Source organism: Rhyacophila brunnea, unplaced genomic scaffold (genome assembly GCF_057557595.1).
Source record: "Rhyacophila brunnea isolate RB1 unplaced genomic scaffold, BYU_Rbru_1.0 scaffold_2, whole genome shotgun sequence".
Taxonomy (NCBI): Eukaryota; Metazoa; Arthropoda; class Insecta; order Trichoptera; family Rhyacophilidae; genus Rhyacophila; species Rhyacophila brunnea.
The window spans coordinates 5,308,377-5,334,562 of NW_028232859.1; the positions used below are offsets into that span (position 1 = coordinate 5,308,377).

At 38.1% G+C, this 26,186-nt stretch overlaps 2 protein-coding genes across 2 annotated transcripts in view; one reads left to right on the forward strand and one right to left on the reverse strand.

Moving 5' to 3' along the window:
• The window catches only part of raw (NDT-like domain-containing protein raw), a 202,239-nt gene extending 199,325 nt beyond the window's left edge, over nt 1–2,914 (reverse strand). Inside the window, exon 1 of the mRNA XM_085947051.1 lies at nt 2,667–2,914. The gene's annotated coding sequence lies outside the window, so the exon portion shown is untranslated. The remainder of the gene's footprint in view (nt 1–2,666) is intronic.
• Nucleotides 2,915–5,034: 2,120 nt separating this feature from the next.
• On the forward strand, nt 5,035–25,930 carry Fbl6 (F-box and leucine-rich repeat protein 6). The gene is made up of 10 exons (XM_085947056.1): nt 5,035–6,566; nt 11,169–11,442; nt 14,052–14,232; nt 15,095–15,255; nt 15,712–15,878; nt 16,160–16,303; nt 20,710–20,874; nt 21,374–21,581; nt 23,211–23,370; nt 23,462–25,930. Exons 1-10 carry the CDS (start codon nt 5,565–5,567, stop codon nt 24,936–24,938), a joined length of 3,939 nt encoding a protein of 1,312 aa, XP_085803182.1. The 5' UTR covers nt 5,035–5,564; the 3' UTR covers nt 24,939–25,930.
• The last annotated feature ends 256 nt before the right edge of the window (nt 25,931–26,186 follow it).

Below are 26,186 nucleotides of genomic sequence, written 5' to 3' on the forward strand. Positions count from 1 at the left end.
GGCATAAGAGTCTAAACTGTAACATAACTAACTTAAAATGCATATAAACCTACATAGGGTTAATTTTTTCACACACAGGTACATATTGGTTTGGAATATTATACATTATATATATTTTGTGAATACCTTCTTATTGTACCATCCCCTCGTGGAGGTAGGCCACCACCAGGGCGATCTTAACTTTCTCATATTCTGCTACCCGGAACAGTTCAGTGGAGCTGCACTAGTAACGATCACGGAAGCCATGGAATGCGGCGTGTTACGCTTACCGTTGATCTTTCCTTGGATGACAAGTTGGGGATTGCTGTACCTTTGTCCTCTCATAATGTGGCCGAGGTACAGTAGTTTTCTGGTTTTGATACTAAGCAGAACTTCTCGGTCCTTTCCCATTCGATTGAGAACTTCATCTCTCACCCGGACAGTCCAAGAAATTTTGAGGATGCGTCTATACAGACACATCTCGAAAGCTTTAACTCTCCGTGACATCTCTTGGTTTAGCGTCCATACTTCCATGCCATAGAAAAGAATTGAGAGAAAAAACAACGTACTATACGCAGTCTCAGATCTAAGTTAAGATCTCGATTGCTAAGGAGTCGTGTCATTTTCAAAAAGGCAGTCCTTGCGATTTTAATTCTAGTTTTTATTTCCTGAGAATGGTCCCATTTCTCGTTGACCCATATTACCTGTTGTGAATACCATCAAAACCAAATCGACAAAATCGGTATGTTGTAGTCGTGTCGAGTTCGGATGTGCGATCCACCTAACAATAGAGCGAAATCCGTACCTATACCGTACCGTACCGTAATGGCCCGAACACAATACCATCATGTCACGTGCTGTCACGTTGAGATAGAGATAGTGTGTGATAGGTAATGCACATAAGTATAAGTATAATTTTGTCAAGTCTATCAAATTCAGATAAAATTGCTTGTCTGTGTGTGAGAGTGTGCGACTTGTGTCAAACTGATAATCGCAGACGGCCAATGGCTATAGATTTGAGATGGTAGACATAAGTATGTAAGTAGATACGAAGAGACTTGACACGGGGCCCTAGTCGTTGGCGTGACTTGGTCAGGAGGCTGAGTAGGGATGGTTCCGATGAGGTAACCAGTAAACGATGAATAAAAGTGGGAAGGGTACAATATAAATATGCATGGCTATGTGTGAGACTTCATGAAACTGATCATTACAGACGGCCAAGGGCCATGGCCCCCATGGGGGGGGCTAACAGGGCTCTAGCCTGGGGCCCGGGCTCGTGGCGGATCAACCGGATAAATGAGATGAATACACATCAGAAATTCGTTCTAATCGTAAAAAAGTCGCCTGCGGCACTATTTTACTTATTAAAGTTTTAAGATATGTAGGTAGTTGAGCGATGCAATTTTTGATTATTGTGTGTCGATACACTGAATACCCTTAATTTTACCTCGAACACCATTTGGAAAACGTTGCTATACAGCGTCACAATGGCTTTAACCTTAGTGATAGATAAGGGGCCTGCCAAAGATCCTGGCCTGGGGGCCCCATTCAGGCCATACATTTGAGATGTTAGAAAAATTAGTAAATCGAGGGTATACTGACAGAAAGCGTAAACTCATTAAAACAAGTTCCGAGATAATCGCAAAAATGATTTTTTTTTCAAAGCGTTCTCCCACATAGATTTTTTTATGATTTAAAAACATTTTTTCTACATTATAAAGACTAACCTTTATGGCAAACACAATATACGATTGTAACATGTCCTGTATTTTGTATACGCAGAACGCATTAGGTCATTATCATGCTTTCTATCAGAATAAAAAAATAACAATATGATTTAATAATGTTTCTATTTTCTCACCATTATATCCTATGCCTTTGTACGTTTTACCAGGACGTAGAGCGTAAAATTGTATACATTTTGACATTTAAAATAGAAAAACAGCAAAAACTTAAATAATGCGTTCTGTCAGTATACACTCGAAATATTCTTCTTTATATTGTGAAATTATAGTACTTTGCATCAATTTATCGAACGGAAATATCGAAATTTTAGTACTTATTACATATTTTTCCCGATATTCAAAATTTTAGTATTTTGGGCGTACTATATTATATACCTACCTGTTTTATAAATCGTACATAGTACACGGACCAAAATTATAGTACAAAATACTATAATTATAGTAAGGTTGGCAGCACTGATTCCATTGTAATAATAATAATAATATCTACTTATTAATAATTATCCTATATTTAAAATGAATATTGTAAAGAACAGAGAATACCAAAGAGTTTGAACTGTAAATTATCTTCAATGCGTTGGGAATACTGAAGAAACTTTTCTGACATCGAATAATAATTAGGTACACAAGCGAAGAATATAATAATAATTAATATATTATAAGTAACTACTTATTGAATGAATAGCCTTAGAAAAGTTTAAAAAAATAGACGTTGTTATTGTAATCTTATTGGTTATCCAATAACAAGAGAGATACGTCAAATCTGTCAAATGTCAATAGGTATTAGGTAGGTATAAGTACATTATTATGGTCGTATTTATATTGTGAATCTAATCGAATGGTGGACGTCAAACATATTTTCCGTCTTTCTACTGTGCGGCAATACGTCGTGAAACTGAGGTCATCGATTGGACGAAGAAAATAAATATAAATATGACTCACCGGTGTACTTCAATTTAATTTCCACCAGAATAATTCTATCAACACAGGGTTATCAAGAAGGTTTGCATTGAGCTAAGACTATCAGGCGACGGCCAACAGATAACATTGCATTTTCAACACGCACACATAGCAATGACTTTACGGCGTGCACTCCGGTGCAAACAAATTTTTATTCAGTCCACTATAAACAAGACAGTCAGTTCCAGATTTTGAAAAACACGCTGTTTTTAGAGATAGCACTGAAAAGTGACATATGAAATTATTGTCCCGCTAAAAGCCGCACATACACACTGTACTGTTATTTCAGTTTTCAGCTGAACTACGTGCCGTTATTCATTGGAGGGAGCGGAGAAGAAACATTTTTAATAGAGAGATATTGAGTTTCTCAAAGACACATTAGCTTGCCATCTATTGGGTGGGTTTTAAAGTTTCGTATCAAGAAAAACAAATCGGATAGAGGTTATTGAATTTCTGTAAATTACATTGCGTCTCCATCTACCGTTCAATTCTTGTAGCATTAGCAGTGTTCTTTGGAAGTTCAATACAACATTACATAAGCGTTATATTCTTCAGTAACTGTCAATATAACTTCAGAAAATGCCCATAGACAATGATATACTTAGTTGAAAAATAAATATTTCCAAACAGATAAAATAGGTAGGTACCTATGTAATGCAAGAACATCTGTATGTGAAAAATATTTTCCACCCGCTCGCGGAATACAAAAAAATATAGACAATTGTATCAATACAACTTTCGAACAGTTTTTATACAATATTGCTCATAAGTCATACTGTTTCACGTAGGTACATTTATATTTCCTAGACTGTAAATTTAACTGTTATTAATATATTATAATAATATATTCTATTAAATAGAATATAATTTTACATGGGGAATTAAAAAGGCAGTAAGTACCTACCTAACTACAGTGCGACCTTTATATCAAGTATTTTACGCCACCTTGGTCGTTTTTGGATCTAAAACCCGCTCCCCTTTTTTACTTACTGTTACTACATTTCTCCCGCCCATGATTTAGTATGTGTTCGATGTTGGGTGGAGTTTTATTAACATTAAAATACTTCAACCTTTGCGAGAGCATCCGAAGCATCCAAGTGTTGAAGTATTGCGAAAAGAAAAATAGAAAATAATACTAACTTTATATTACTTTCAACAGTGCCAGAGGTAGACTATCTGCTATGACAAGTTTAGTCAAGACGTAAAGAGCACGTGACGTAACAGTGTTAGCGCATGAAGCACTGTAACGTTAATATAAAAGTCGCACTGTACCTACCTCTTTTATCCCTTTGTAGAATATTCTCAGCCGGCGTCGATCCATTGCTAGATGAAGATTTCTCATAGCTCATTACACTTTTATTAATCCGTAGTTTATCGTTGGCATTTATATCCACCGAACTTAGTGAGTGCATCGATCGATTGGGCTTTAGATCGCCCTACATTATATTATGAGCAATGTATTTAACAAAATACCTTCACATTGATCTGTGGGAGCAATGCGCAAATCACTAAATTTGTTACATTTTTTGTTTTTATGTTTGTTGTTATTATTGTTATGTTTTGTGTTTAACGCATTTTCGAAAATATTTTTTGATATTTTAACCCTGACTTTCCGATAAAAAGATGGCTCCACTGTTATATTTGTAAGTACTTTTCCTTATTATTTTTAGTGAAAGAACCAAAGAAGACCAAATAAGTAGGTAGGTAGCTCACATAAAAACTCTTGTAGCTCATATCAACAAGATCATAGGATCGCATCGATTTAAAAGAGAACATGATAATATAAGTACATATTATTTACTTAAGAAAGTTAAATTAAAAATAGGTAGATATTACCTATAATTGCCTATGTGCATCTTTTATCTAAAGCAATTATTCATGTTTTTCAGAAGTTGTTAGGTAGGTTACTATAAAATTTTGATATGAGGGAGAATGCAATTTTTGAAGCGTTAAAGTGGGGCATGGACAAATAAGGTTGGTTTTAAGACAATTTACGGTAACATTTTATTTCTAATAATATAATTCTTCCGTGTTTAGCGTCATTTTCTATTACTTGCACATACCAGTGATTGGCTAATGCATCCAATGTAAAAGTACAATATAGGTAAGTATGCAATAATTACCTATACAAAAAGGTAAATAATATAATAAATATTAGATAAATTCATGCAATTAAAAACAGGCAAAGAATATTTTTAAATACTTAGATAAATTTATAAAAAGTACATCATTATTTTGACCTACTGCCTTACAATTTTTTATTTCATAAAATGTTCTCTATGGCATGCATTTTACGTGAAATTGACGATCGTTCAAAGTTGCGTTTTTCAACACAAACAAATTTAGTGAGAGTGTACATGTTCACTTGTGTCACGGAACCTGTGCACTCTGTTGATTAAAATTTGAAACACAATTAGCTTCTAAACAAGGTCAACAGTCTTCGTAAACTCGGATGTCGATGAAAATAATTAATTATTTTCGTTTGTGCAGTAAATTTTCCGACGAATTCTTCGGAAAGGCGTGCAACAGAGTCCAGACCGCAGAGGGTCGCGATCCCGACGCGAAGCCGCCCCGCGCCAACGATGAAATCGTTACACGAATATGGATGACCTAAAATGCGATCTCGAGAAGAAAAAAAATAATCTGCACCGAAGTGCTAGCCTGAAACCGGAATCCTCGTCGGGATATAACTACTTAAAATGTGATCGCCCGCGAGGGCGGACGGGCGAATCGGCCGAAGCGCGAACCTCCATCGAAAATGTGATGTGTCAACGTACATTGTTTATGATGTGATCCGGGAGTGATCTGTTTATACGCAGTTCGACAGCGGCGACGGGAGGTCGGGCGAGCGGACCACTCGGCCGCCTTCGCTCTTGGACGATGTCGGATTCCGCCGGCGAGAATTCTTCGGAGAGCGCGCGCCGCAACGATGACGGCTCCTCCCGAGAGGACGGCGAAGAGGAGGAGGCGTTCTCCGACAGCGGAGACGAGGAGTGGAGCGCCGGGGCGGAGACCGCCTCGTCCACCGAGGGCGAGGGCGAGGCGGACGCTGGGACCCCTGATCCCCCGCCGTCTCCACGGATTTCGGCCTCATCCCCGGCCCCAGACCTGGCCCAGGCCCCGGACGCGACGAAGAAGATCCTCTTCGTCCGTAAGGACCTTTACCCTGCGGTGAAACTTCCCAAAACGATTCCCGCCATCCCTGACTGCGGCGCCCTGCTCTCCGAGGTGTCGTGCGTGAAGCTGGAGACGGACTTCGAGCAGAGCATAGACGATATTGCATCGCAGAAGATGCTCCGACTTTCCAACGGCACGAACGATGAAGAAGAAGAAGAGGAGGAGGAGGAGGAGAGGCGTCCTCGCGAGAGGAGTTCTCGCAAGCGCAGGTCAGACGAGCGTCGCTTGCGGGACCCACCCTCTGACGTCGTCCCCCACAGCTCCCGGAGAAACGGCTACCTGCCTCCCGAGAGCAAACGCAGAAAATCAACACCAGAGGACAAGAGATCGGGGCCAGACAAAGTGAAAAAACACAGTGCAGTGACTAGACATATTAAAGGTGGAAAAAACTTAGAAATGTTGAACCTCAATATGGAAGACGATGATGGTGACAGTGATTCCGTGATAGTGTCGAGCCGGCGGAAGGGCGGCAAACCTTTCAGTCACCAGATGAGCCAGATCCCCCCGAGGAGAGGCAAACCGCGCAGCGTGGCCGAAGTGCCCAAGAGTGGCAAGCCCCGCAGCATGATGGGAATGGGCTCCTCCAGCAAAAAGAAGCAAAAAGATAGCGGGAAGAAAGCACCCGTGGAAACCTATCACAGTCAGATATCCGAAGACACAAGTAGAATTAAACTTAAAATTAGGAAAGCCAGCTCCCAAAGCCAGGTAATTCACCCCCATTCTTTTATGTACTGAATCGATTTTAAGTAAGTAGGCACTGCACGGTAAGGTACCGTAGGTAAGGTAGTAAGACTCTTTAGCCCGAATCTATGCAATTGTACCTAGAATTTTAGTAGACTGGGCCCAATGAATGTAATAGCACCTGTACACGTGCATGGATTTACTGGCAGCAATAGTGAGTATTTTAAACTATTGTGGCAATAACTGTTTACACGTAAAAGTGCCGACTGTCTCTCCAATCTCATTCTTTAAGTGTGAGCGAGACGCAATGTTGTCATTTTATGGTACTATTTCATACTATTTGACAGGGTAGTGAAAATCGGTCAACTTGATAATTTGTTCGTAGTTCGTTTTTTTGCCGGCATGATTCATGCATGCAAGCTTGCAACTGCAGGATAATACATGTTTACCCATACATCTTACGGGCGCGATAATACTTATTGTCAACAGTAAATTCACGCACGTGTAAATGGGGTATAATAATGTAGGTAGTTAATTGTAGTGTTGCTCTTATTGAAACATTGTCCACACATTTTACCAAAAAGTTTTCCTTAAAAGTTAAAAGTTAGTCCTATTGGGGTTGTTATTCCAATTCGAATTAGCTGTTCTGATCCTAAAATGATCTTGTGGGGAAATCATTTATTAATTGATGGGTTGAGGGACATTGTCATCCATTGTTGAAACCTTCACAAATATTTAAGGCCCTATTCGGCTCTACTGCACACTGGAATCGTGTCGCTGCAGATTGTGAGTATTAGCCGTTGTGCGGAGGTGCGGCAACTCCGGAATGCTTATGTGATATTTTATAAATAGCAACAAACCCCTCTACTGCTGCTGTGGCGCCTTCTACATTTCTGTTTTTGCTACTTTTCACTACACTTCAAAAGATGCAGGCAATCGGAGCTGTTCATTAGTTAGCAGTCCATTGGTATTTAGCGGTATGCAGCCAATGAGATTTTATACCGCTATTGTACAGCTAACTTCAAATTATTTCTAAACCGGTGACGTACTCAATACGTTATTTACCCGTATCGGTGTCTTCAGCACAGCGAAAAAAATTCGTTGATCTATACACTATTTAAATTGACTTATTTACACACAATTATATTGGAGTAAATTCATCGCCGAGTGACATTTTTGGTTGTCTGCTGGGAGTGAAGTTTTCAAGAGTTAATACATATTGTTATTTGCAATTGTTTGTGTAATGGTAGTGTAATATTTTAAATAATGGCGGTTCATTTAAAAAAAAAACTTATTTTACGCTTGAAACACAAAATCAGGACTCAGGTTTTTATCTCAGTACAGCTCTGGCAAATAAATATCAAAGCATAAAAGTGTTTTAAAAACAATTGACTGATAAATTTACATTTTAATGTGTTTCTAAGTAATTGATTCAAAGATAAACTCACAATTTACAAAATTGTGTATTCTTTTCAGTTATTTTTATCATTAAAATGAGGTTTAAGAAGTTCTTTTGTGGATGAAGAGATTTTAGAACAATTATTCATAGGTACCTATTGAATTAAACCCATTTTATATTTAATTTAAACAATATCTTAGGTATTTAAATATTTTAGATTTTTCTCAAAAATAAAAACTTTGAAACCTATTTATTTTTATCAAATTGACCAGTCTCATAACATTGATAGATTAGATAAGTATAGATACAGAGTTTTCATGTTATAAATACATTAAAACTATTCCTAAACCAATAGCCAGCATCCAGAATGCAGTGGGCATTGGTGCAAGGCCTATTCCATGTAAATAGTTTTTGTAATCGGTATGTTTGTTATGTCTTATGAAAGATTGGGATTCTATACACAAGACTTCTATCGGTGGCTATCAGTGGCGAAGGGTGGAGGTAGGCTGTTAAGATTCGCTATAAATAGTGCACACTAAACTTTGTTAGGCATATGTATTTGTTTTTATTGAACTAAGACTACAATTTACAGATGGTGTTAGTTAGTTTTTAAAAATCAATTAAACCCTGCCTAAACGAAACCATAATAGATTTGGTCTAATTTGGGCGATACGACAAAATTGTGCACACTTTTTCATTCATAGTTATTTGTTTTCGTTGGATTAAAACTACATATTAGACATATTGTTGGTTCATTTTTTTAATTCATTAAGCCCTGCGTAAACCAAACTAGAATAAATAAAAAATATTATTCTATCTATAAAATACTCAAAGTTATGTATGATTTAATTGCATAATTTTAGATATTTTATAGATAGACATGTATTTTTTGACTATTATCTATTATGGCTTGGTTTCTCAGGGTTTAATTGAATTTTAAAATCTAACCAACACTATCTGTAAATTGTAGTCTTATTTCAATGAAAACAAATATGTATGTCTTAAAAAGTTTAATGTACACTATTTATGGCGGATCTTAACAGCCTACCTCCACCCTTCGCCACTGGTGGCTATAGATGGTAGTTTATCATATTTATGTATTGAGGTATTATAATTGTTACAATAAGTTAGACATCTAAACTGTCAAAATTGTCTATCTCGCTCTAAAAGTTAACACAGATATGAGAGGTGCTTTAAAACGTAGCACTTTTTGAAATTATTTGATTTTGCCCTCTAACAATGAAGATTCAATGTTTTTCAACACAATAATATGTAGCTGAGCTGAGTGGTTGGTTTTGGATACATTTGTGTGGCAGTCATTAGTGGCTGCTGAAGCGTTGTCAAATAAATTCTGATTCTTATCTAGTTGCGCTTGAATACACTTTCATTAATATTAAAAACTAATTTGTTAGGTTTGTATGCACATAATGCAATGTGCATTTATATATCGAAATATGTTGCACAGTTTCAAATAAGTATCTGACCGGGAACAATTAAACTGCATTATGCATTTATAGACTCAATGAGTATGTTAAAAGCAGAAAGGCTAATCTCCATTTTTTCAAATACACAACAACCATTGTTGACTCTCTGTAATGTTCGAATTAAACCAAATAATGTTGTTATTAATTTAGGCAATGGTCAACATAGCTCAGACTTTTACCATGTCCGATCCTAAGACGATCATACGGGCCTACACAGAGTGGAGATTGTATTTACAGATTTTTTGTTTTTACGAGAAATGGACGTTGGCCACTTGCTCAACCTATAAGGTCCATTCTCTGGTCCAAACACACATTGAAAAACAATAAATGTTAACGGTATGGTAACCCAGGAGCCATGGCATTATAAGTCTACGTGGTAATCAGTTTTATCTGCATATTTGAATGTGTCTATAATTTATTGAGATTAGCCCCTTCTTGGTTTTAGAAAAAATGTCTAATGACTGACAAGCAACTAACACTACAGTTAAATTACAAAAATCTATACACCCAAAGACAAAACAAAAAAATATCAAGATTCTACGATTAATAAAGAAAATGTTTCGATAGTAAAAGCCCTTTAATTTGTGTCTTTAAAGGAGTTGCTAAGTTCAAAAAATTAAAACAAAAAATGAACTGTGTACAAAATGACATTAATTCGATTCCTGGTATTTATGAGGTTTGCAAAATTTTCTGTTGTGTGGATACTTGATTTTTGAAATGAGTTGGTGCTTTATTTGGTTGGGTGCAACAATCTTACACAGATGTAGATATTCAATAATTCTAGCGTACTCAATAAATATCATTTTTCACCTCAACAAACGATTTGGTCCCCTTATATACTTCATTAGCTTCAAATCTGGTATTCCAGATGAATCTATTGTTTACAGTAATCTGTTGAAAATGCTTGAATCATGGTTACACTTTTGATTATGTATTAAAATGTTGGATCAATCTTTGACTGCTCCAAGCTCTTAAGTAGATAGATATATAATATATAAGATAATAGATTCATCCAATTTCATGTCCCATATCTCTACTCAACATCTTGTGATACATTTCACATAGATTTTTATAAATCAAACTTTTCAATGCGTTCTTTAACACAATGACTACAGGCACTTTTAATTAACGTGTTATTTGCATTTGAAAATCGATTAGCAAAAACACAAATTTGTGCGTCCCGTAATCATTGAATTCAAGGATTCATTCTCTCTCCAATGGTTTGTCTATTGACATGTTCAATACCTCTGTTCAGGCACAGAAGTATTACAGTTAATGAACTTTTTGTGTTGAGTACTGAACATGTCTTATCTTTTCTTATAATTTTAAATGTTCATTTTATTTTACTTTTCTGTTTATATTTTCAAATGATAACTTGTTTTTTGTGTATTTATTTACCTGTGTTATCTATTTTATCTAATTTGTAATATTTTATTAATGTAATGTATTCTTAATAAACTATTTCTTTTATTCAAATGAACAATTCACAAGATTTTGAGAATGTAACATTCCAAATATTGAACATAACTAAATCCCATCAAGGTTCATATTTTTTTCAAGTATGATTTTTTCTAGTGGGTATATATCTGAAATGTTTTCAAGTTATGTATGTAATGTATTCTTTTTTTTTGTCTTTAATAGGAGTTTACGAATTTGTAACCATAACTATATACATTAATATTTTAAGGTACATGCTCTGGTTGTGTACAAACAAATTAATAACAAATAATGATAATTTCACAGGCAAAGCAGCAAGCGTTGGGGCTGCAATCGTCATCACTACCGAGACGAGCAGCCGCAGCGGCGGGTGGCAGAAGGCGACGACGTGCTGCCACACCACCCAGCGCGGACGACAGCTCGGGGGAGGAGTACAACCCCGGCGGAGGAGGAGGAGGGGGCGGAGGCAGTGCGGCTCCCGTCGCATCTGCTTCAGTTTCTACTGCTGTGGTGGCCACACCCTCTCCCGCCCCTAGACAGAAGACCACAACGCACAATGCCAAAGCTTCGCATGCTAAGGGTATTTAACTTATAATACATTGACTCTCAACATTTATCTAATTGCAATAGTATAAAAATTTGTCACATTCTCAACTTATATTTTGTTGGTTGGCATCACACTGATCAAAAATAGTTGGTCAAGAGAAGGGGCTTGTCGGTGATAGGTAGCCCACATGTGCACAGAATCCTCATATGTGGGTTAATTTGTCACACGTTAAGACATGGACGAGATCAAATAGTTATAAACTGAAATGTATTACCTACTATTAATATTGCTGGTGCATTTATTTCTATTACGTAATATTGGTATTAGTAGATGTTGAGGATTTTTTTTTAAACACGGTAATGATACAATCTTTTACAACCCCATCCTCATATTAATTAAATGAATTATATTATTGTTTATTCAGCAGATGAACAAAATAATGTCACCGATTCTACAAGTTGCGACTATATATTTTTGATGTGACAATGAGTTCTATTATAGTAAAGCGAAGTGTTAAATTATTCCAGTACAAAGTTGATCACCGTTGGAGCAGTGGTGCTCAATCAAAGATCGCTTAATCAAGAGAAAATAATGTATGAAGTGTGACCCTGGGATAGATCCCCGTCAGGGTGACTCGGCAACTTAGTATACGGATGACTCGTCGTAGTGGTCTTGAAACCCAAACCCCAGACTTACGCCATGTATTCACTAGGGGACAAATGGAGGAACATATCGCGTAATATTTTGCTTGTACACACCAGGACTTATATCGGTTGTCTCAGAAATGTCACCCGAGGAGGTTGTGTTGGTCAGTGCTGCGAACATATTTATTTTAATGAGTAGTTTATTGAAACATAAGAGAAAGAATAGGTGGTGAGTGCGCAACTTCTTACTACAAAGAGAAAGAAGAGTGGGTATTCGAGTGACTCATGTTGAGCGACATGTTGCACATCCGTCTACACTCGGTACATTTAACGCAGGACAAACACGCGGCCTGTGCGCTCGCTTGCGAAGCGACAACATACAACATGTCCCGCGTCACGTAGAAATGCTGCACAATGTTGCGTTCAACGTTGGGGAATAGCGCGTAACGTTGCAGCGTCACTTCGACTCTATTTTGCACATCAGGCTTTAATATAACACTTCTCACTTTTTGAATTGGAAACATGTCACGCACAATGAGTATAGGTACTTATATGGCAAAATATAATGTAAAACAATATATGCGTACAATATTTTTATCAACCAGAATAATTTATGCAACTCTAAGGCATAAAGCCCACTAAAGCGGGCTTGCGGGGCGCTCGCGCATATTCAATGTGAATCATCGAAAATACAACGTAATCAAATACGCCAGCGCACACTGGATTTGACGACGCATTGTGCCCGCCCGCCCCATGAGTCACCCGTGGTTTGGCTTCTCAGCAAGACGAATTAACGAAAATACAACGTAGCCCATTCATTGACACGGCAAGCAAAAGAGGCGCGCGCTGTTTATTTTATCCGCTTCTGGACGCATCGTACGTCAGACGGGCGCCTCGGAATTATTTAATAACAGTGAACTCATTGTTTAGTTTGCTGCGTGTCCAATATTTCGCTGGTAGAATGATGTCATCGTGAATATTAATTACATGCCCCGAGAAATAATATAATATTTTTATTGCTTTGTTATGAGAGACGCTGATAATAATAATTATTTTGTGCTTCTTGTGCCCCTTATTACATAGGTGAAGGGTAATGCGCGGGTGGGAGGGGGCCTACTCAGTAGTGAGCGCACCGAGCGCCGCTTTGGTGGGCTTTATGCCTAAGGCCATCCGCTCACGCAGAAACTAAAATCTGTTGAACTGGTTGGTGATGGAACTCATAAACTGGCCAGTGACTGATGCTTCGCACACGGTGCTACTGAAAACTAATAATCTCATAACCTCAAACTGTCAAACCCATTGTCTTTCCTACTTCATTCTAAGCTTTTTCCGTAATATCTTTACGGGAATATTCTGGCACCCTGTAATTATACAGCAGGAGTGTTTCTCAACATCTGCCACATATTTTAAATTAAAAATCGGTTCTCCCATCTTTAACTTTTGTCGTCTTGACTTGTTATTGGTTATTTGGTTCAGTTCAGTGCTACCAATTTTGGTAAGAAAATATGATTTTTCATTGAATCTACTGATATTGGTACCACTGTTTTATGGGTGACTGCAAACTGAGAGACTGGGAGACTAGCATGTCGCGTCTCTTCGGTTTCAGTCGCGGACGTTTTGAAACTGAGAGATTCCAGTCTTGCCGTCAGCAAGCCGCCATTGAAATACATTAGCTAGATACTGGAGTTTCAGTCTAGTCTTGTTTGAGTATTCACGTGAGCGGATGGCCTTACAGTGTTGGTAAATTTAATAGTAGCCAGTGTTCAAAAAGTGAAAAATTCTTTATCAGTAATTGCTTAGAAATTCATGAAAATTTAGAGGGCCACCGAAAAATAGTCATATTGGTGGGCCATAAGTACAATTATTATCTGTTTAGTATGGATTTCTCCATTTCCAGGATGCCGCGATTGGAAATTTTATGCATGATTTCAATCCTCAGTATTACATCATTTATTTTGTCGTCTTGTATTGATGAAATGATTACTTTGAATTTTGCAGCAAGCAAAGCGACTCCAGCAGCTGAATGGAGCGGTCCACGAACGGAGGCGGCAGCGTCGCCCGTCAAATCCAAACCCGCCGTACTCCAGACGGCTTGGGGAGCCAGAATACCCGAGGAGATCCTCACCGAGATATTCAAACACGTCACCGCTCTCGAAGGCACGCTTCCTTCGCTTATCAGGTGACGATACTTTTTTTTACTGTCAAGCAACAACCAGTATTACTAATCTATTCATTTTATTATCTCTGCCGAAACCGGTAGATTGATGATCTTCGGTTCTGTTCTTGGTAGCATGAATTTAGTGTCATTGGATGATTATTATTTTGAAGCTGCTCATCAATTCTCGACACCCCGCTGTAGACTTATAGAAATGAAATGCTGCGTAATTACGACCATTTTATTCAATTATAGTGGTTAATTGATTTTAAAAAGGTTATTTTTTTATTTTATTTTATTTATTAAGGAAACAAACAGTTACATATTGATTACAAAAAATTTAAATGTAATAATGAAAAAGTTATTGCAACCAGCAAAGTTTCCATGTATAAATTATAATATAGTTAAGCCTAACAAGATAGAGAGTAAGAATAACATAAATATAAAGAAATTACATAAGAAAATTACATGAGAAGAATGAGGAAGAATAATGAATAATTAAATTATATACAAAAAAGTATATATATCTATTTATACAAAATTTTGGAGATATCTTGTTAAAATGAAACAGGTGGATTATTAAAAGGATCAATGGTGGAGAAATACATTTTGTAATTTAAACAAGAGCGCCGAATAAAAGAGTTTTGTGCATAATTAGAATCGCTACGACTGACATGGTACAAATCATTTTCGATCGTTATCAAAAGACATGTTGTTGAAAATGTCATGTTGAAAAATTCTTTTACTGTAATTTTTCAGTGCTTGAATAGAGATGTTGAACATGTCAATAGATGTACTATTTGAAAGATATTGACTCCTCAGTATTCTTTGTTAATCACATAAACTTTGTAATATTGTATTGACGGTGTAATCTGTTGTTTGCCAGGATGGGAGAGGTGTGCAAGCTGTGGCACGGGGCGAGCACAGCGGCGGCTCTTTGGGGAAGCGTCGAGCTCTCGCACAACACCAAGGACAAATGGAAGACAGACCATCGACTGGTTTGGCTCTTAGAAAATAGGCTTACGATGTGTCACCATTTAAATTTGAGTAAGTCAAATGTTTTATATTGTAGCACAACAGTGGCAAAGACTCGATACATAGTAGATGATTATTTACACACAAGTTGATATATAATACCTACACAATTCATGACATATCAATGGGAAGTATGTGTTACTTAAGTTACTAAAGCTTATGAGGCTTATCGATTACATAATATTTTTTTACTCATTGCTTAATCTCTCTTCCTATTACATAACAACGCTATTGACAAGTTTAGTCTAGACTTTATACCACTCGGATCCTTTCACTTATAATCAGAGTCAAATTGATATAAATTAAAATGATTCTTTCCATCCCCTGAGCCAATGGCCAACAACCAATCCTCGTAAATAGAATTCTGATGAAATACCTTCACATTGTGGTATTCTTTGTCTTGAGTCAGTATGGTGAAAAAAAAGTTGGTGCAAGTCTTATTTACATCATCTAACTAATAATTTTCAGGCAATTGGAAGGTATCGAATTTGGCGTGGGTGATTGCCAGTTTAGTGGAGTGCTGTCCCGGCTTGCGGGAGCTCAACTTGACGGGCTGGAAGAGACTCACGGGAGAGCAACTGAAAGAGCTCACCGCGGGGCTCGAGAAGCTTGCCAGACTTGACCTCAGTTCCACAGTCAGTATATATCTGTATCTCTCGTTAAATAGACACTTTTTTTTATTATCTGAATAATAACCATAAATTGTTCATAATCATAAATAGTTCATAACCATTTTTCATTAAACTTTGTTATGACCTCTCCACATTGTGGTTTACGTATAGTATCAAAATATTATTTTACATTTCGAGTGTCACCTGGAAAGTACGGTTGCAAAAGGAGAGTAAGAATATTTCCACGGTTGCATTCTCAATCAATGTTGTAACACCGCAATAAGTCGATCGGTTGTATGTTCCAGTCCTCGGAGACGGGGTCATCTGGCAGCTGCCTGTCGGTGGCTAGCATGTCTCTAGTGACGCAGGCGATGGCCGACCGACTGACCCACCTAACCCTGGCCAACAATAAAGTCACCGGCTTGCCCATGATACTCAATACCTTGGCGGTAAGATCATTTCTATAAATGAATATTGTCTATGTCATGATTAAGAAAGTCAGGGCGCATTTTTTCACTCTATCTTTGGGTAAAAGTATGTAAATCAGTAAATTTTGAGCTGTGAATTGCCAAATAAGTAAAATGGGACTAATTATTAGTGTTTTACACATTCTAATTAACAATTCACAAAAAAAATGTTTAATTCAGTTTTACATACAGTGTTCTGCGAGGTTGATATTTTTGTCAAATCATATTATGTATATGAAGACCACAAGCGAATATCTTCCAAGTCCATTTTGTTCTATAAGATCGTCGATGGGTACGTAAACATGTTTGGTAGACAAGCGAGTACAGTCGAACTTGGTTATTACGAGGGAGATGGGACCGAGTGAATTTGCTCGTTATAAGCGTTATAATACCGAGAATAGGTATTTTTAAATGAGCGGTCACATAACACAAAAAGTCGCAAATCAATCAAAAGTACACAATTAGAATTTTTCATAAACTACAAAAGAAGTTGTTTATTGTAATGAACGCTGGTAGGTACCTACTTACTTCACAAACCTTGGATTTTTTTTTCAACCATATGCGTGGATACTTTTTCAATGTTGTCCACTTGCACCTGCCCGGTCGGATTTTATTGCTTCGGGTCGAAATGTTTTTAAGTGATCGACACATTAACAGTTTTGAGAAAATTTTTGACGATATTTTAACTCGGTATACCCGATAAGGAGCACATTATAAAAGTGAATAAGTGTATGGAGAAAATCATAAACTAAAATGTCAACGAATGTTTCCTCGTTACATCCGAGATCTCGCTGTACCCGTGATCGTAATAACCGAGCTCGACCGTATATTGGAAAGATTTTCTAACTTTCCGTCTATAAGCATAACAATGTATACTCGAAAAAAATATAGGCGGTCGATGGGTGGGATAGACAATATCATGAAAAGCTTAATTATTGAAATTTTGAAGTGCTCAAAAAATATTATTAAGTAGCATTGGTGTTGATTTTATTCTTTCTCAGTTCTGTTTAGTGTAGGTATAGTGTCATGATTAATTATCAAAACAAACTAATAATATTTAAAACGGGGGTGTAAATAAATATTTGTTGAAATTTATTAAGTTTGGGTAGACTATAAGAATACTGAAGTGTTTATTATCCATCATCAACGCACTTGTCCAGCGCCGATTCTCATCAGTCATGGAGGCACTCGGGTAAGCCTGCACCTTTTCTATGAAGCAATTTTGTTCTTGATTTCCTATTAGATTTAGGCGACGAATGTTTATTTTTAGAGTCGCATAAAATATTAGTTGATTGTTCCATTAAATCGCTTCCAATATTCAAAAGAACAAATGCAAGTCTATGATAATTTAAAAAATGTCAAATATTGAGCAACGTGCAGTATTAAATTCCTCATAAAACGGAAAAGTGTGGAAACCATCCAAAATGAAATGAAATTGGTTTATGGAACTCTCTGTTGTGGTAAAACCATGATTTACAAATGGTCACGTTTATTTATACAAGATAGAGAGTCATTAGAAGATGATTACCGTTGTTGGAATGCCAAGTGTCGTCACTAAACGTGAAATGGCATTAATAATCGAAGATCTTATGGAAAATAATCGGTTAAAATTAATCGAAATCACAGAAGGGTGCAATCTATCCAAAACGACAATTTCCAGAATTATACACGAAAACCACATCAAAAAAGTAACCGTGTGGAATGTTCTCGGCAGTTTTTAAAACTATCTGGCGTCAATCAAGAAGAACTTATCAACAAAATTGTTACGGGAGATGAAACGTGGGTTCATCATTATGACCCTGAATTAAAACAGGAGTCCATGCAGTTGCATAAAAAGGATGGTTCAGCCCCCAAGAAGTTTAAGATCATATTGCCTCATCCACCTCACATTCCTGATCTGGCACCTAGTGATTATTACCTGTTTCCAAATTTGAAGAAAGACATAGGCGCCGGGCACATACAATTGGGCGTGCTGGGCGCTTACGCATATTCAATATGAATCATCGAAAATACGTGATGAAATATGGCAAAGCACACTGGTTTTGACGAAGCGCTGTGCCCGCTCGCCCCATGATTCACGCGTTTGGCTTCTCAGCGGGACGAATTAACGAAAATACTACGTTGTTAAATATGTCAAAGCCCATTGAACACGGCAAGCAAAAGGGGCGCGCGCTGTTTTATTTTACCCGCTTCTGGACGTGTTGTCGATAGACGGGCGCCTCCATTATTTTAATAACAAAGAAGTTATTGTTTAGTTGCTGGGTATGTGATATATTGCTAGTAGAATTATGTCATCGTGAATATGAATTACAAGCCGCCGAGAAATAAAATAATAATTTTATTGCTTTGTTATGAGAGGCGCGAAAAATAAAAATTATTTTGTGCTCCTCGTGCATCTTATTACATAGGTGAAGAGTAATGTGCGGGTGGGAGGAGTGTCATTTCGGTTGTATTTACGCTTCACGGGCCTACTTCGCAGTGACCGTCCCGATCCTACGCTTTTGGTGGGCTTTATGCCTTATGTAGAAAATATTTTGATGATGATGAGTCCCTATAGGTAGGCGTAAATGAGTATTTTGAAGGCAATTCGGAAAATTATTTTTATGAAGGTTTGGCAAAATTAATCTATAGATCCAAGAAGTGCATTCATATCCTAGGAGATTATATTGAAAAATAAGAATATAAAACATAATATTATTATAATATATGAATAAATGATAAAGAATATTATTCTTTTCTTTCTGTCCCATTCCGCGAACTTATGGAACTACCCTCGTATATGTAGTTATTGGATAGTATTGATGATAAAAACTCTTTAAAAAAATTTAAAACATTCACAAAATACATGTAACTTTGGTGCGACATAATATATGGTAGAAAAATACATCTGCTTGTCGCATGTAACCAATTTCACTCGACATCAGCCGCATGTAGAATACCAAAATATTATGTCTGCACGCGCATATGCTCGTGACATCACTGTCCCGGCATGCTCCCATCTATGTGCGTGGAAGAGAGATGCAACATTGCCGGTCTATTTGATTTATGACCATGTTGCAGTCGAGACAATTTTGTAAGTGCGACCGGGATTAATGATTTAAAATATATAGCACATGAAATGTTTTTTTACAGGGAACTCAGATATAATGGGAACTGAAATACCTAACGAGTAAGGAGATGCCATCCGGCAACCGATCTCGAGTGAGGAAGAATACGGGATAAATTTAAACACGTGTCAAGAATACGTCATATGTCGAATTCTGACAACTGCTCTCGGCTTATGCATTGACGCTCATTTAATATTGGTGTATTACACACACTATTGTACATCTATAATGCGTGGTTCATTTTTGTTGGAAAACTCTCACACATTCAAACCCTGCGTCAAAATTTACTGTATTGGTATCTAGCCTGTCGGAATTCTATTTATTATGTTTGTTGTTTTTCAGAAATAGGAAATAATATAATCTAATATTTTTATGTGTTATATTTAAATCTTATAGTGTAAGATTAATGTAGCAATTATTGAAGGTTTGAAAATGTCATCGGTTTATTCAAAATGACACACATGTGACATATAATTATGTTTCCTTGTGGTCTGTGTAGTTTTAATGGTTTCCTCCATCTAAATGCAATTCAATTGATACAGTCGAACTTAGTTAGTACGATCACGGAAATAGCGAGATCTCGGATGTAATGAGGAAACATTCGTTGACATTTTAGTTTATGATTTTCTCCATACATTTATTCACTTTTATAACGAGGTACTTCTCGGGTATACCGAACAAAACAGTTAATGTGTCGATCGTTTAAAAACAACATTTTCGGCCCTAAGCAACAAAATCAGACCGGACAGTTAACTAGACCGATGCCGCCGGGATCGGATTACCTTTATGACACTAGTTAAGTATCTAAGTATCTAATTGGTGTTTTCGCCGACAACATTGAAAAAGTATCCACACATATGGTTGAAATTGCATGTAAAAAATCCAAGCTTTATGAAGCCAGCGCCGACGGCTCAGTACTTCATTACAATAAACAACTTCTTTTGTAGTTTATGAATGCCATGCTTGTTTCGGGGATTTTTACGATGGTTTTCAGATTTTTTATGTTCTATGCTTAAATAGAACGTGGCGCGAAAAATGTTATATAACGAGTAATGCTTATAACGAGCAAATTCCTCATAATAACCAAGTTCGACTATAATAATATGTATGTAATTTAACCTGAACATCGCAGGTTATTGAGCAGTTTATGACAATTTTTCAATAACTCTCTAATAAGTGATCTCTTGTTAACTTTTTAACCCGGTGCAATATGTCTTCAAAAAGAGGTTTTTGGAAGGAGTAAATTGTATTATTTTAAGATTTGTGTAATTTTGTCTTTAGGCGAATTGCCCAAAGTTAGAGCTGTTGGATCTTTCGAACCTAGCCTCAGTCAGCCATCCCGCCATAATTCCTTTGGAGGGTTTGCAGAAGGGATGCCCTTGTCTGCGAGTCCTCAGGATTACCAACTCCCAAGTCGTGCTTGCCTCTGCCACAACACAAGAACAGGTATGCCTTATTAATTAATATTATTTTTTTTAAGCTTCATCACCACGTTGAAGTACACTTATACCTTGCTCTACAGCTGAGTAGCCGTACAATGAATCGTTTATTCCATACAAATCTAAAGGTTAATTCCAATTTATATTTTAAATAGATGCTTTATGTTTAACCTGTCGGTTCAAGTCATAACATACACACATTTCATTCATCTGTGTGGACTTCAGATATCCGTCTAGTTTTCTTGGTGCCAACTGGATGCCGCCGAATCTTCCTAGATCCAAACATTACCGAAATATCAACTCAAAGATAAACACATTGTTTTAATGTGCCGAATTCCAAAATATTTTTTTTCTGTGGCTACGTTCTAAATGAAGTACTGTAAATAGTAAAAGTTCATATGGCTTGGCTCTCTCTAGTATATAGTCCAAGCTCTATGACCTTTACAAATCTGAGATGCCTCTTTGATAATACATACTATGTTGTATTGTTTTATTCATATGAATAGATGGAGTCTCCTGGGTTTCCACTTCTGGAAGAACTGTCTGTGGCGTGTCCTTCGACGGATTACAAATTGGTGGATGATGACGCTCTCGGTCGACTGCTGAAGGCGTCCACTTCTCTGAGATTGCTTGACGTGAGAGGATGCATTCGAATAACCGACTCTGGTCTTATTAAGGTTCCAGCTTGGGATCTGCAGCATCTGTTTTTGAGTGGTGAGTAATCTTAATAATCAATATTTGAATAAATGAATATGAAAAGAACTGACTCTGATTTCAAATTCAAATTTATACTCTTGTCATGGCTATTGCCCTTCTTATTGGCATCATCAATGGCAGGTTAATTCTGTACCTTGAGAGAACGAACAAGTGATGGTCCTGATTTCTTAGATAGTTATCAGGGACTCGCAGATCACACCAGCAAATAAATTGGAAAAAACGTGTTTTCTTATGTGTAGTAGTCAGACACATCAATGTATTTTATGTAGTATAAAAATACAGAAATGGGAAGCAGAGGCATAAAGATGTACGTGAAAGAGCAAGTATGGAGTTCACTTTTTTAGTCATGATGTGTAATGGTACGTTTACATCTGACACTTATACCGTTATACTTATTTTATGTGTCGGACATAAAATTTCATTTACTGTTTACACCTGCATGGATCTGACATAAAATTCTGGTATACTTCTCGTTGAAATAAAGTCTCGACACTTTATTCAATGGCAACATTGGAATAAATATATGCGGTGTTTACATATGATATTGTAATTTATTCGGACACTTATTTTGTATACTTCTCAAAAACGTTATGTCAGTTGTCAATATGGGAATGTTAAAAAAGAAAGCAGCGAGTGTTATTATTTTAAGTCTTTTGGCAACAAAAAGGAGGAAAAAATGGTCTAGATGGGTGCGGGAATGGATTCAGCGACGAGAAGAACTAGGTGCCTTCCGTTTAATGTCAGAGTTTAAAATCGAAGATCCAACTCAATTTGTGAACTTTAGTTTGCAAGATTGGACCTTTTGCCAAAAAACAAGACACACAATTCAGAAATGCGTAGAAGAACGATTAACAGTAACATTGCGATATCTAGCACTTGATCGTCATTGCATATTCAATATAATATTATCGTACCTAATACGAGTGCAGGTGTGGGCCAAAATGAATTAGGTAATACCATTTCAAGCGAATTTTTTCTTCACAGAGTGCATCAGAATTAATCGTATGTGCCGAGAACAAGCGATATTTTATTTTCGAACAAAATCCATAGAACACGGCACATCCGATTTATTTCTCATTGTCTATGATTTTTGACAGATCGCTACAGTACATTTATTAACGTAAACGTTGGGCATACATTCATGGTGTACCTATGATTATTGATTGTCCGTTGTTTTAGAAATATACATATGCAATTCACTAGGTACCTGTCAAACTACGAATATTGTGTCAGGTACTTGACATAAAAGTAGACGGTGGTCCAACTTCGGTGATATATCGCTCCAAGTTCGAACTTGTCGAATACGCGGTGTTTACATTTGCGTATATAAGTAGATTGAATAAGTGGTAGGTGAGAGTCGACACACGCAAAATAAGTGGCAGATACAAATATACTTACTGTTTACACTTAAGTGAATATGGTGTCATACATAAATATGACGATATTAGTGTCAAATGTAAACGTACCATAAGTCCCTATTATAGAAGTCACACTATATATTATTTTCAATCATATTAGAATCAAAATAATTTTCATTTCTTTTAGACATTTGTGGTTATAAATATTATAAACATATTTGTGTTTTTTTAAATATTCTTCTTCTGTTGATATATGATTTCATCGCAGGTTGTTGTGTAACACGTCAGGCGAGTTCGTGTTTAGAGTTGATATGCGAGAAGTGGTCGCACAGTCTTCTAGAAGTGGACCTTGCCTGGTCCACTGCGACTTCTCCTTTGAACGCTGCCATCGAAGCGCTATCTGAAAAAGGGGCCGAGAGTAAGCTTAGGTTTGTCATTTTTATTATTCTTCTAATTCACAGTTGATCTATTGTTAATAGTTGCATTGCATTCAATTTAATGTTGGTTTTCTTCCTGCAGGATATTGAACTTGTGCGGGACGCCGGTCTCGTTCGAACCGGTAAAACGGATCCTTCTCAAGTGTCCCAGTCTGGAGTCGGTGAACCTGGCCTCCTGCCGAGCACTGCCCCGGGGGATGAAGCGACACTATATGGGCAAAGAGCTGGACGACCTTCGTGATAGCCTCGATCCTGTCAAGCAGAAAGAGAAGGAAGAGAGAGAGAGAATCGCCAAGGAGGAGAAAAAGAAGGCCCAGGAGGAAGCCAAGCTTAAGCAAGAGGAGGCCAAGAAAAAGATAGAGGAGTCAAAGAAATCTGCAGAAGACAAGAAGATTACGTCCGATGGGACTAATGAAGCTTCCAAAGGTAACTCTGGAAGCAAGAGCCCTGACCCGTCTCGCGGGAGTAGTCCGACTGCTGTTACTTCAGGACAGGACTTCTCCCCGCTCGCCCCCTCGCCACCGGCCTTCAGTCCTGCCCCCAAGAGTACATCGGCTTCTTCACGCGATCCCTTCTCTCCCCGGCAGAGCGTTGTTTGCACTCCGCCCAGCAACATTTCAGATTGCGGTCGGGAAGCAGTGAGCGCTTCCGATCTTGGTGATTGCGATTCCGGGCGGGACCCTTCTGGATCATCCGGTGGGAGGCTGGGCGATCCACGCAGTCCATTCACCAAGGACGAGAGCTTGTCCTCCTCGCAGCCAAGTCCAGACGAGGCCCACTCCGCTGGAAGGGAAACCTTCAGTCCGTCTGCTGCTAGACAAGAGAGCCCACAGTCATCCCGCAAGAGTCCACCGGACGTGCCGCAGTCAACTGTGACCGGAGAGCCTACGCCCGTACGCGGTGGTCGGGACCGAGAGAGGTTCAGTCCGGAAGGAGGCGCTCCCGGGGCCGCGTCCCGCTCGGGCAACGGTTGGAACCTGGAGAGATTCGGCCCAGCCCCCGGCTCCGGGGCGATGATGCCGAGTCCCGACGCAGGCCGCGTCTCCTCATCCGGTGGGAAGCCGTGCGGCCAGTGGAATCTAGACCGCTTCAGCCCCATGGCCCGGGCGGAGGCCTCGCCCGCCCCCGTCCCCAGCCCCGAGACTGCCATCCCCGTCCCGGCCCGCGCTTGGGGCCTCGGCCGCTTTAGTCCCGCAGGCCGGGAGACGTCCCCGGGAGGGCGGCCCGGTCCTTCTGAGACTGTCCCGGGGGGCTGGAACCTGGGCCATTTCAGCCCCATGCCCAAAGTGGACAGTTCGAGCGGCTTTCAAAAGAGTACTGTTGATCCGATAGTCAACATGTGGGGTGCGACTGACGCGCAGTGCGGCCGGTTGCAGGGGGCGCCGCCACCCATCGGGAGCGTCCTCGGTGGCGGGAAAGGGGACGGAGACCGGATGGGGTCAGACACTCTAGGGAACGGCGACCGAGTCAGCACCACCACCTACTGCTCGTCCACGGAGCAGCCTGCGTATGGAAGCTACAGAGACCCCATGCTGAACTTTAATCCCGGCATCGAATGATTTCGTGTAATTTCAAACAGTGTTCCCTGTCAAAGTTCACCATCCCGAAGTGACTCTGCCGAGGTACGCTCTCATGTTTGTTATCGTTAAAAGTTTTCATTGATTGAAAAAATGGATTAAGCATGAAAACAATGGAGTGTTGAGGCGTGAAAATGTGGACGGTTAGCGAACGTGAATGCTGAATTAATTCGTTTTGAAGAATGTGTCGTCGAACAATTATAATTATAAATGGCGGTCTCAAAACACAAACTCGTTTATCATTGTTTTTATATACTTGTAATATTAGTGTTTTACCTTACGAACTGGAAAATGCTGTTTAGGTGTTAGAGTGGTTGTTTTTTTATTATCATGATAATTTTTATGTATGTACATATTACATAATAAGCACATCCCAGTGGCTTTTTACAAAGTATTTGTTATTTTTGTTGCTATTGATGATGGTTAATAGATAAATGTTGGTTGTTGAAGTTTTTTCAAAGACAATTTTTGTACAGTGAAGATTTAATCATGAGAAAACTTATTGTATCGGTTGTGTACCTATTTGTATATTTTGATTTTTTATTATTTATTTGTATCCGATATTTATTCGATCCCGCAATAATAATTTACTGCACGGTGTCTGGAAATTTACTGTCAATATTCAAAATTTCATTTAGTATAAATATTGTAAATGTGTCTGATTCATGTTTTTATGTACTTAATTGAAAGTAAAGTAAATGTTTTGTTAAACCTATCAATCGAGATGAGGTGCAAAAATTTTGCAGTGACGAAATTAAACCTTAATGCAATTAAATGCACTTAAACTTAATTAAACTTTCTTTTGATTTATTATTGAGGAGCAATATATTTATGGTTTGACATTTTGTCACCGCTGCTTATGGAGATACCCATAATTGCATAAATCGTACAGAGCCCATTGTCAGTTTAGACTACCTTGAAATTAGCTGCGACATAAAACCTCATCAGTTGCACACTGGCCTCGTATTGGCCGATTGTCGAAATATCAAAATCGTGCATAAATGCCAGAAATATGAATGCGTAAAATCTATGCGAAGTTAGTTAAGAGCGTATCCTATATTCCTATATCATAATATGAGGCGTCTAATTACAAAAAGCGACAAGTCCACAATTCAATATTTTCGGGAAACAACGTTTTTATGTTTCAAGCTTCAATTATTTGTTATAACGTGAGATTATGTTTTCCGTTGTATTCTATGTCGAAATTAGAACCACATGGCAATTTGTTTC

Bases quoted from the DNA above. Each gene is read 5' to 3' on its own strand.
- Fbl6 (XM_085947056.1), top strand. From the start codon at position 5,565: ATGTCGGATTCCGCCGGCGAGAATTCTTCGGAGAGCGCGCGCCGCAAC. The intron at 6,567-11,168 runs GTAATTCACCCC...ATAATTTCACAG, and splicing joins AAGCCAGCTCCCAAAGCCAG to GCAAAGCAGCAAGCGTTGGG. The intron at 16,304-20,709 runs GTAAGATCATTT...TTTTGTCTTTAG, and splicing joins TGATACTCAATACCTTGGCG to GCGAATTGCCCAAAGTTAGA.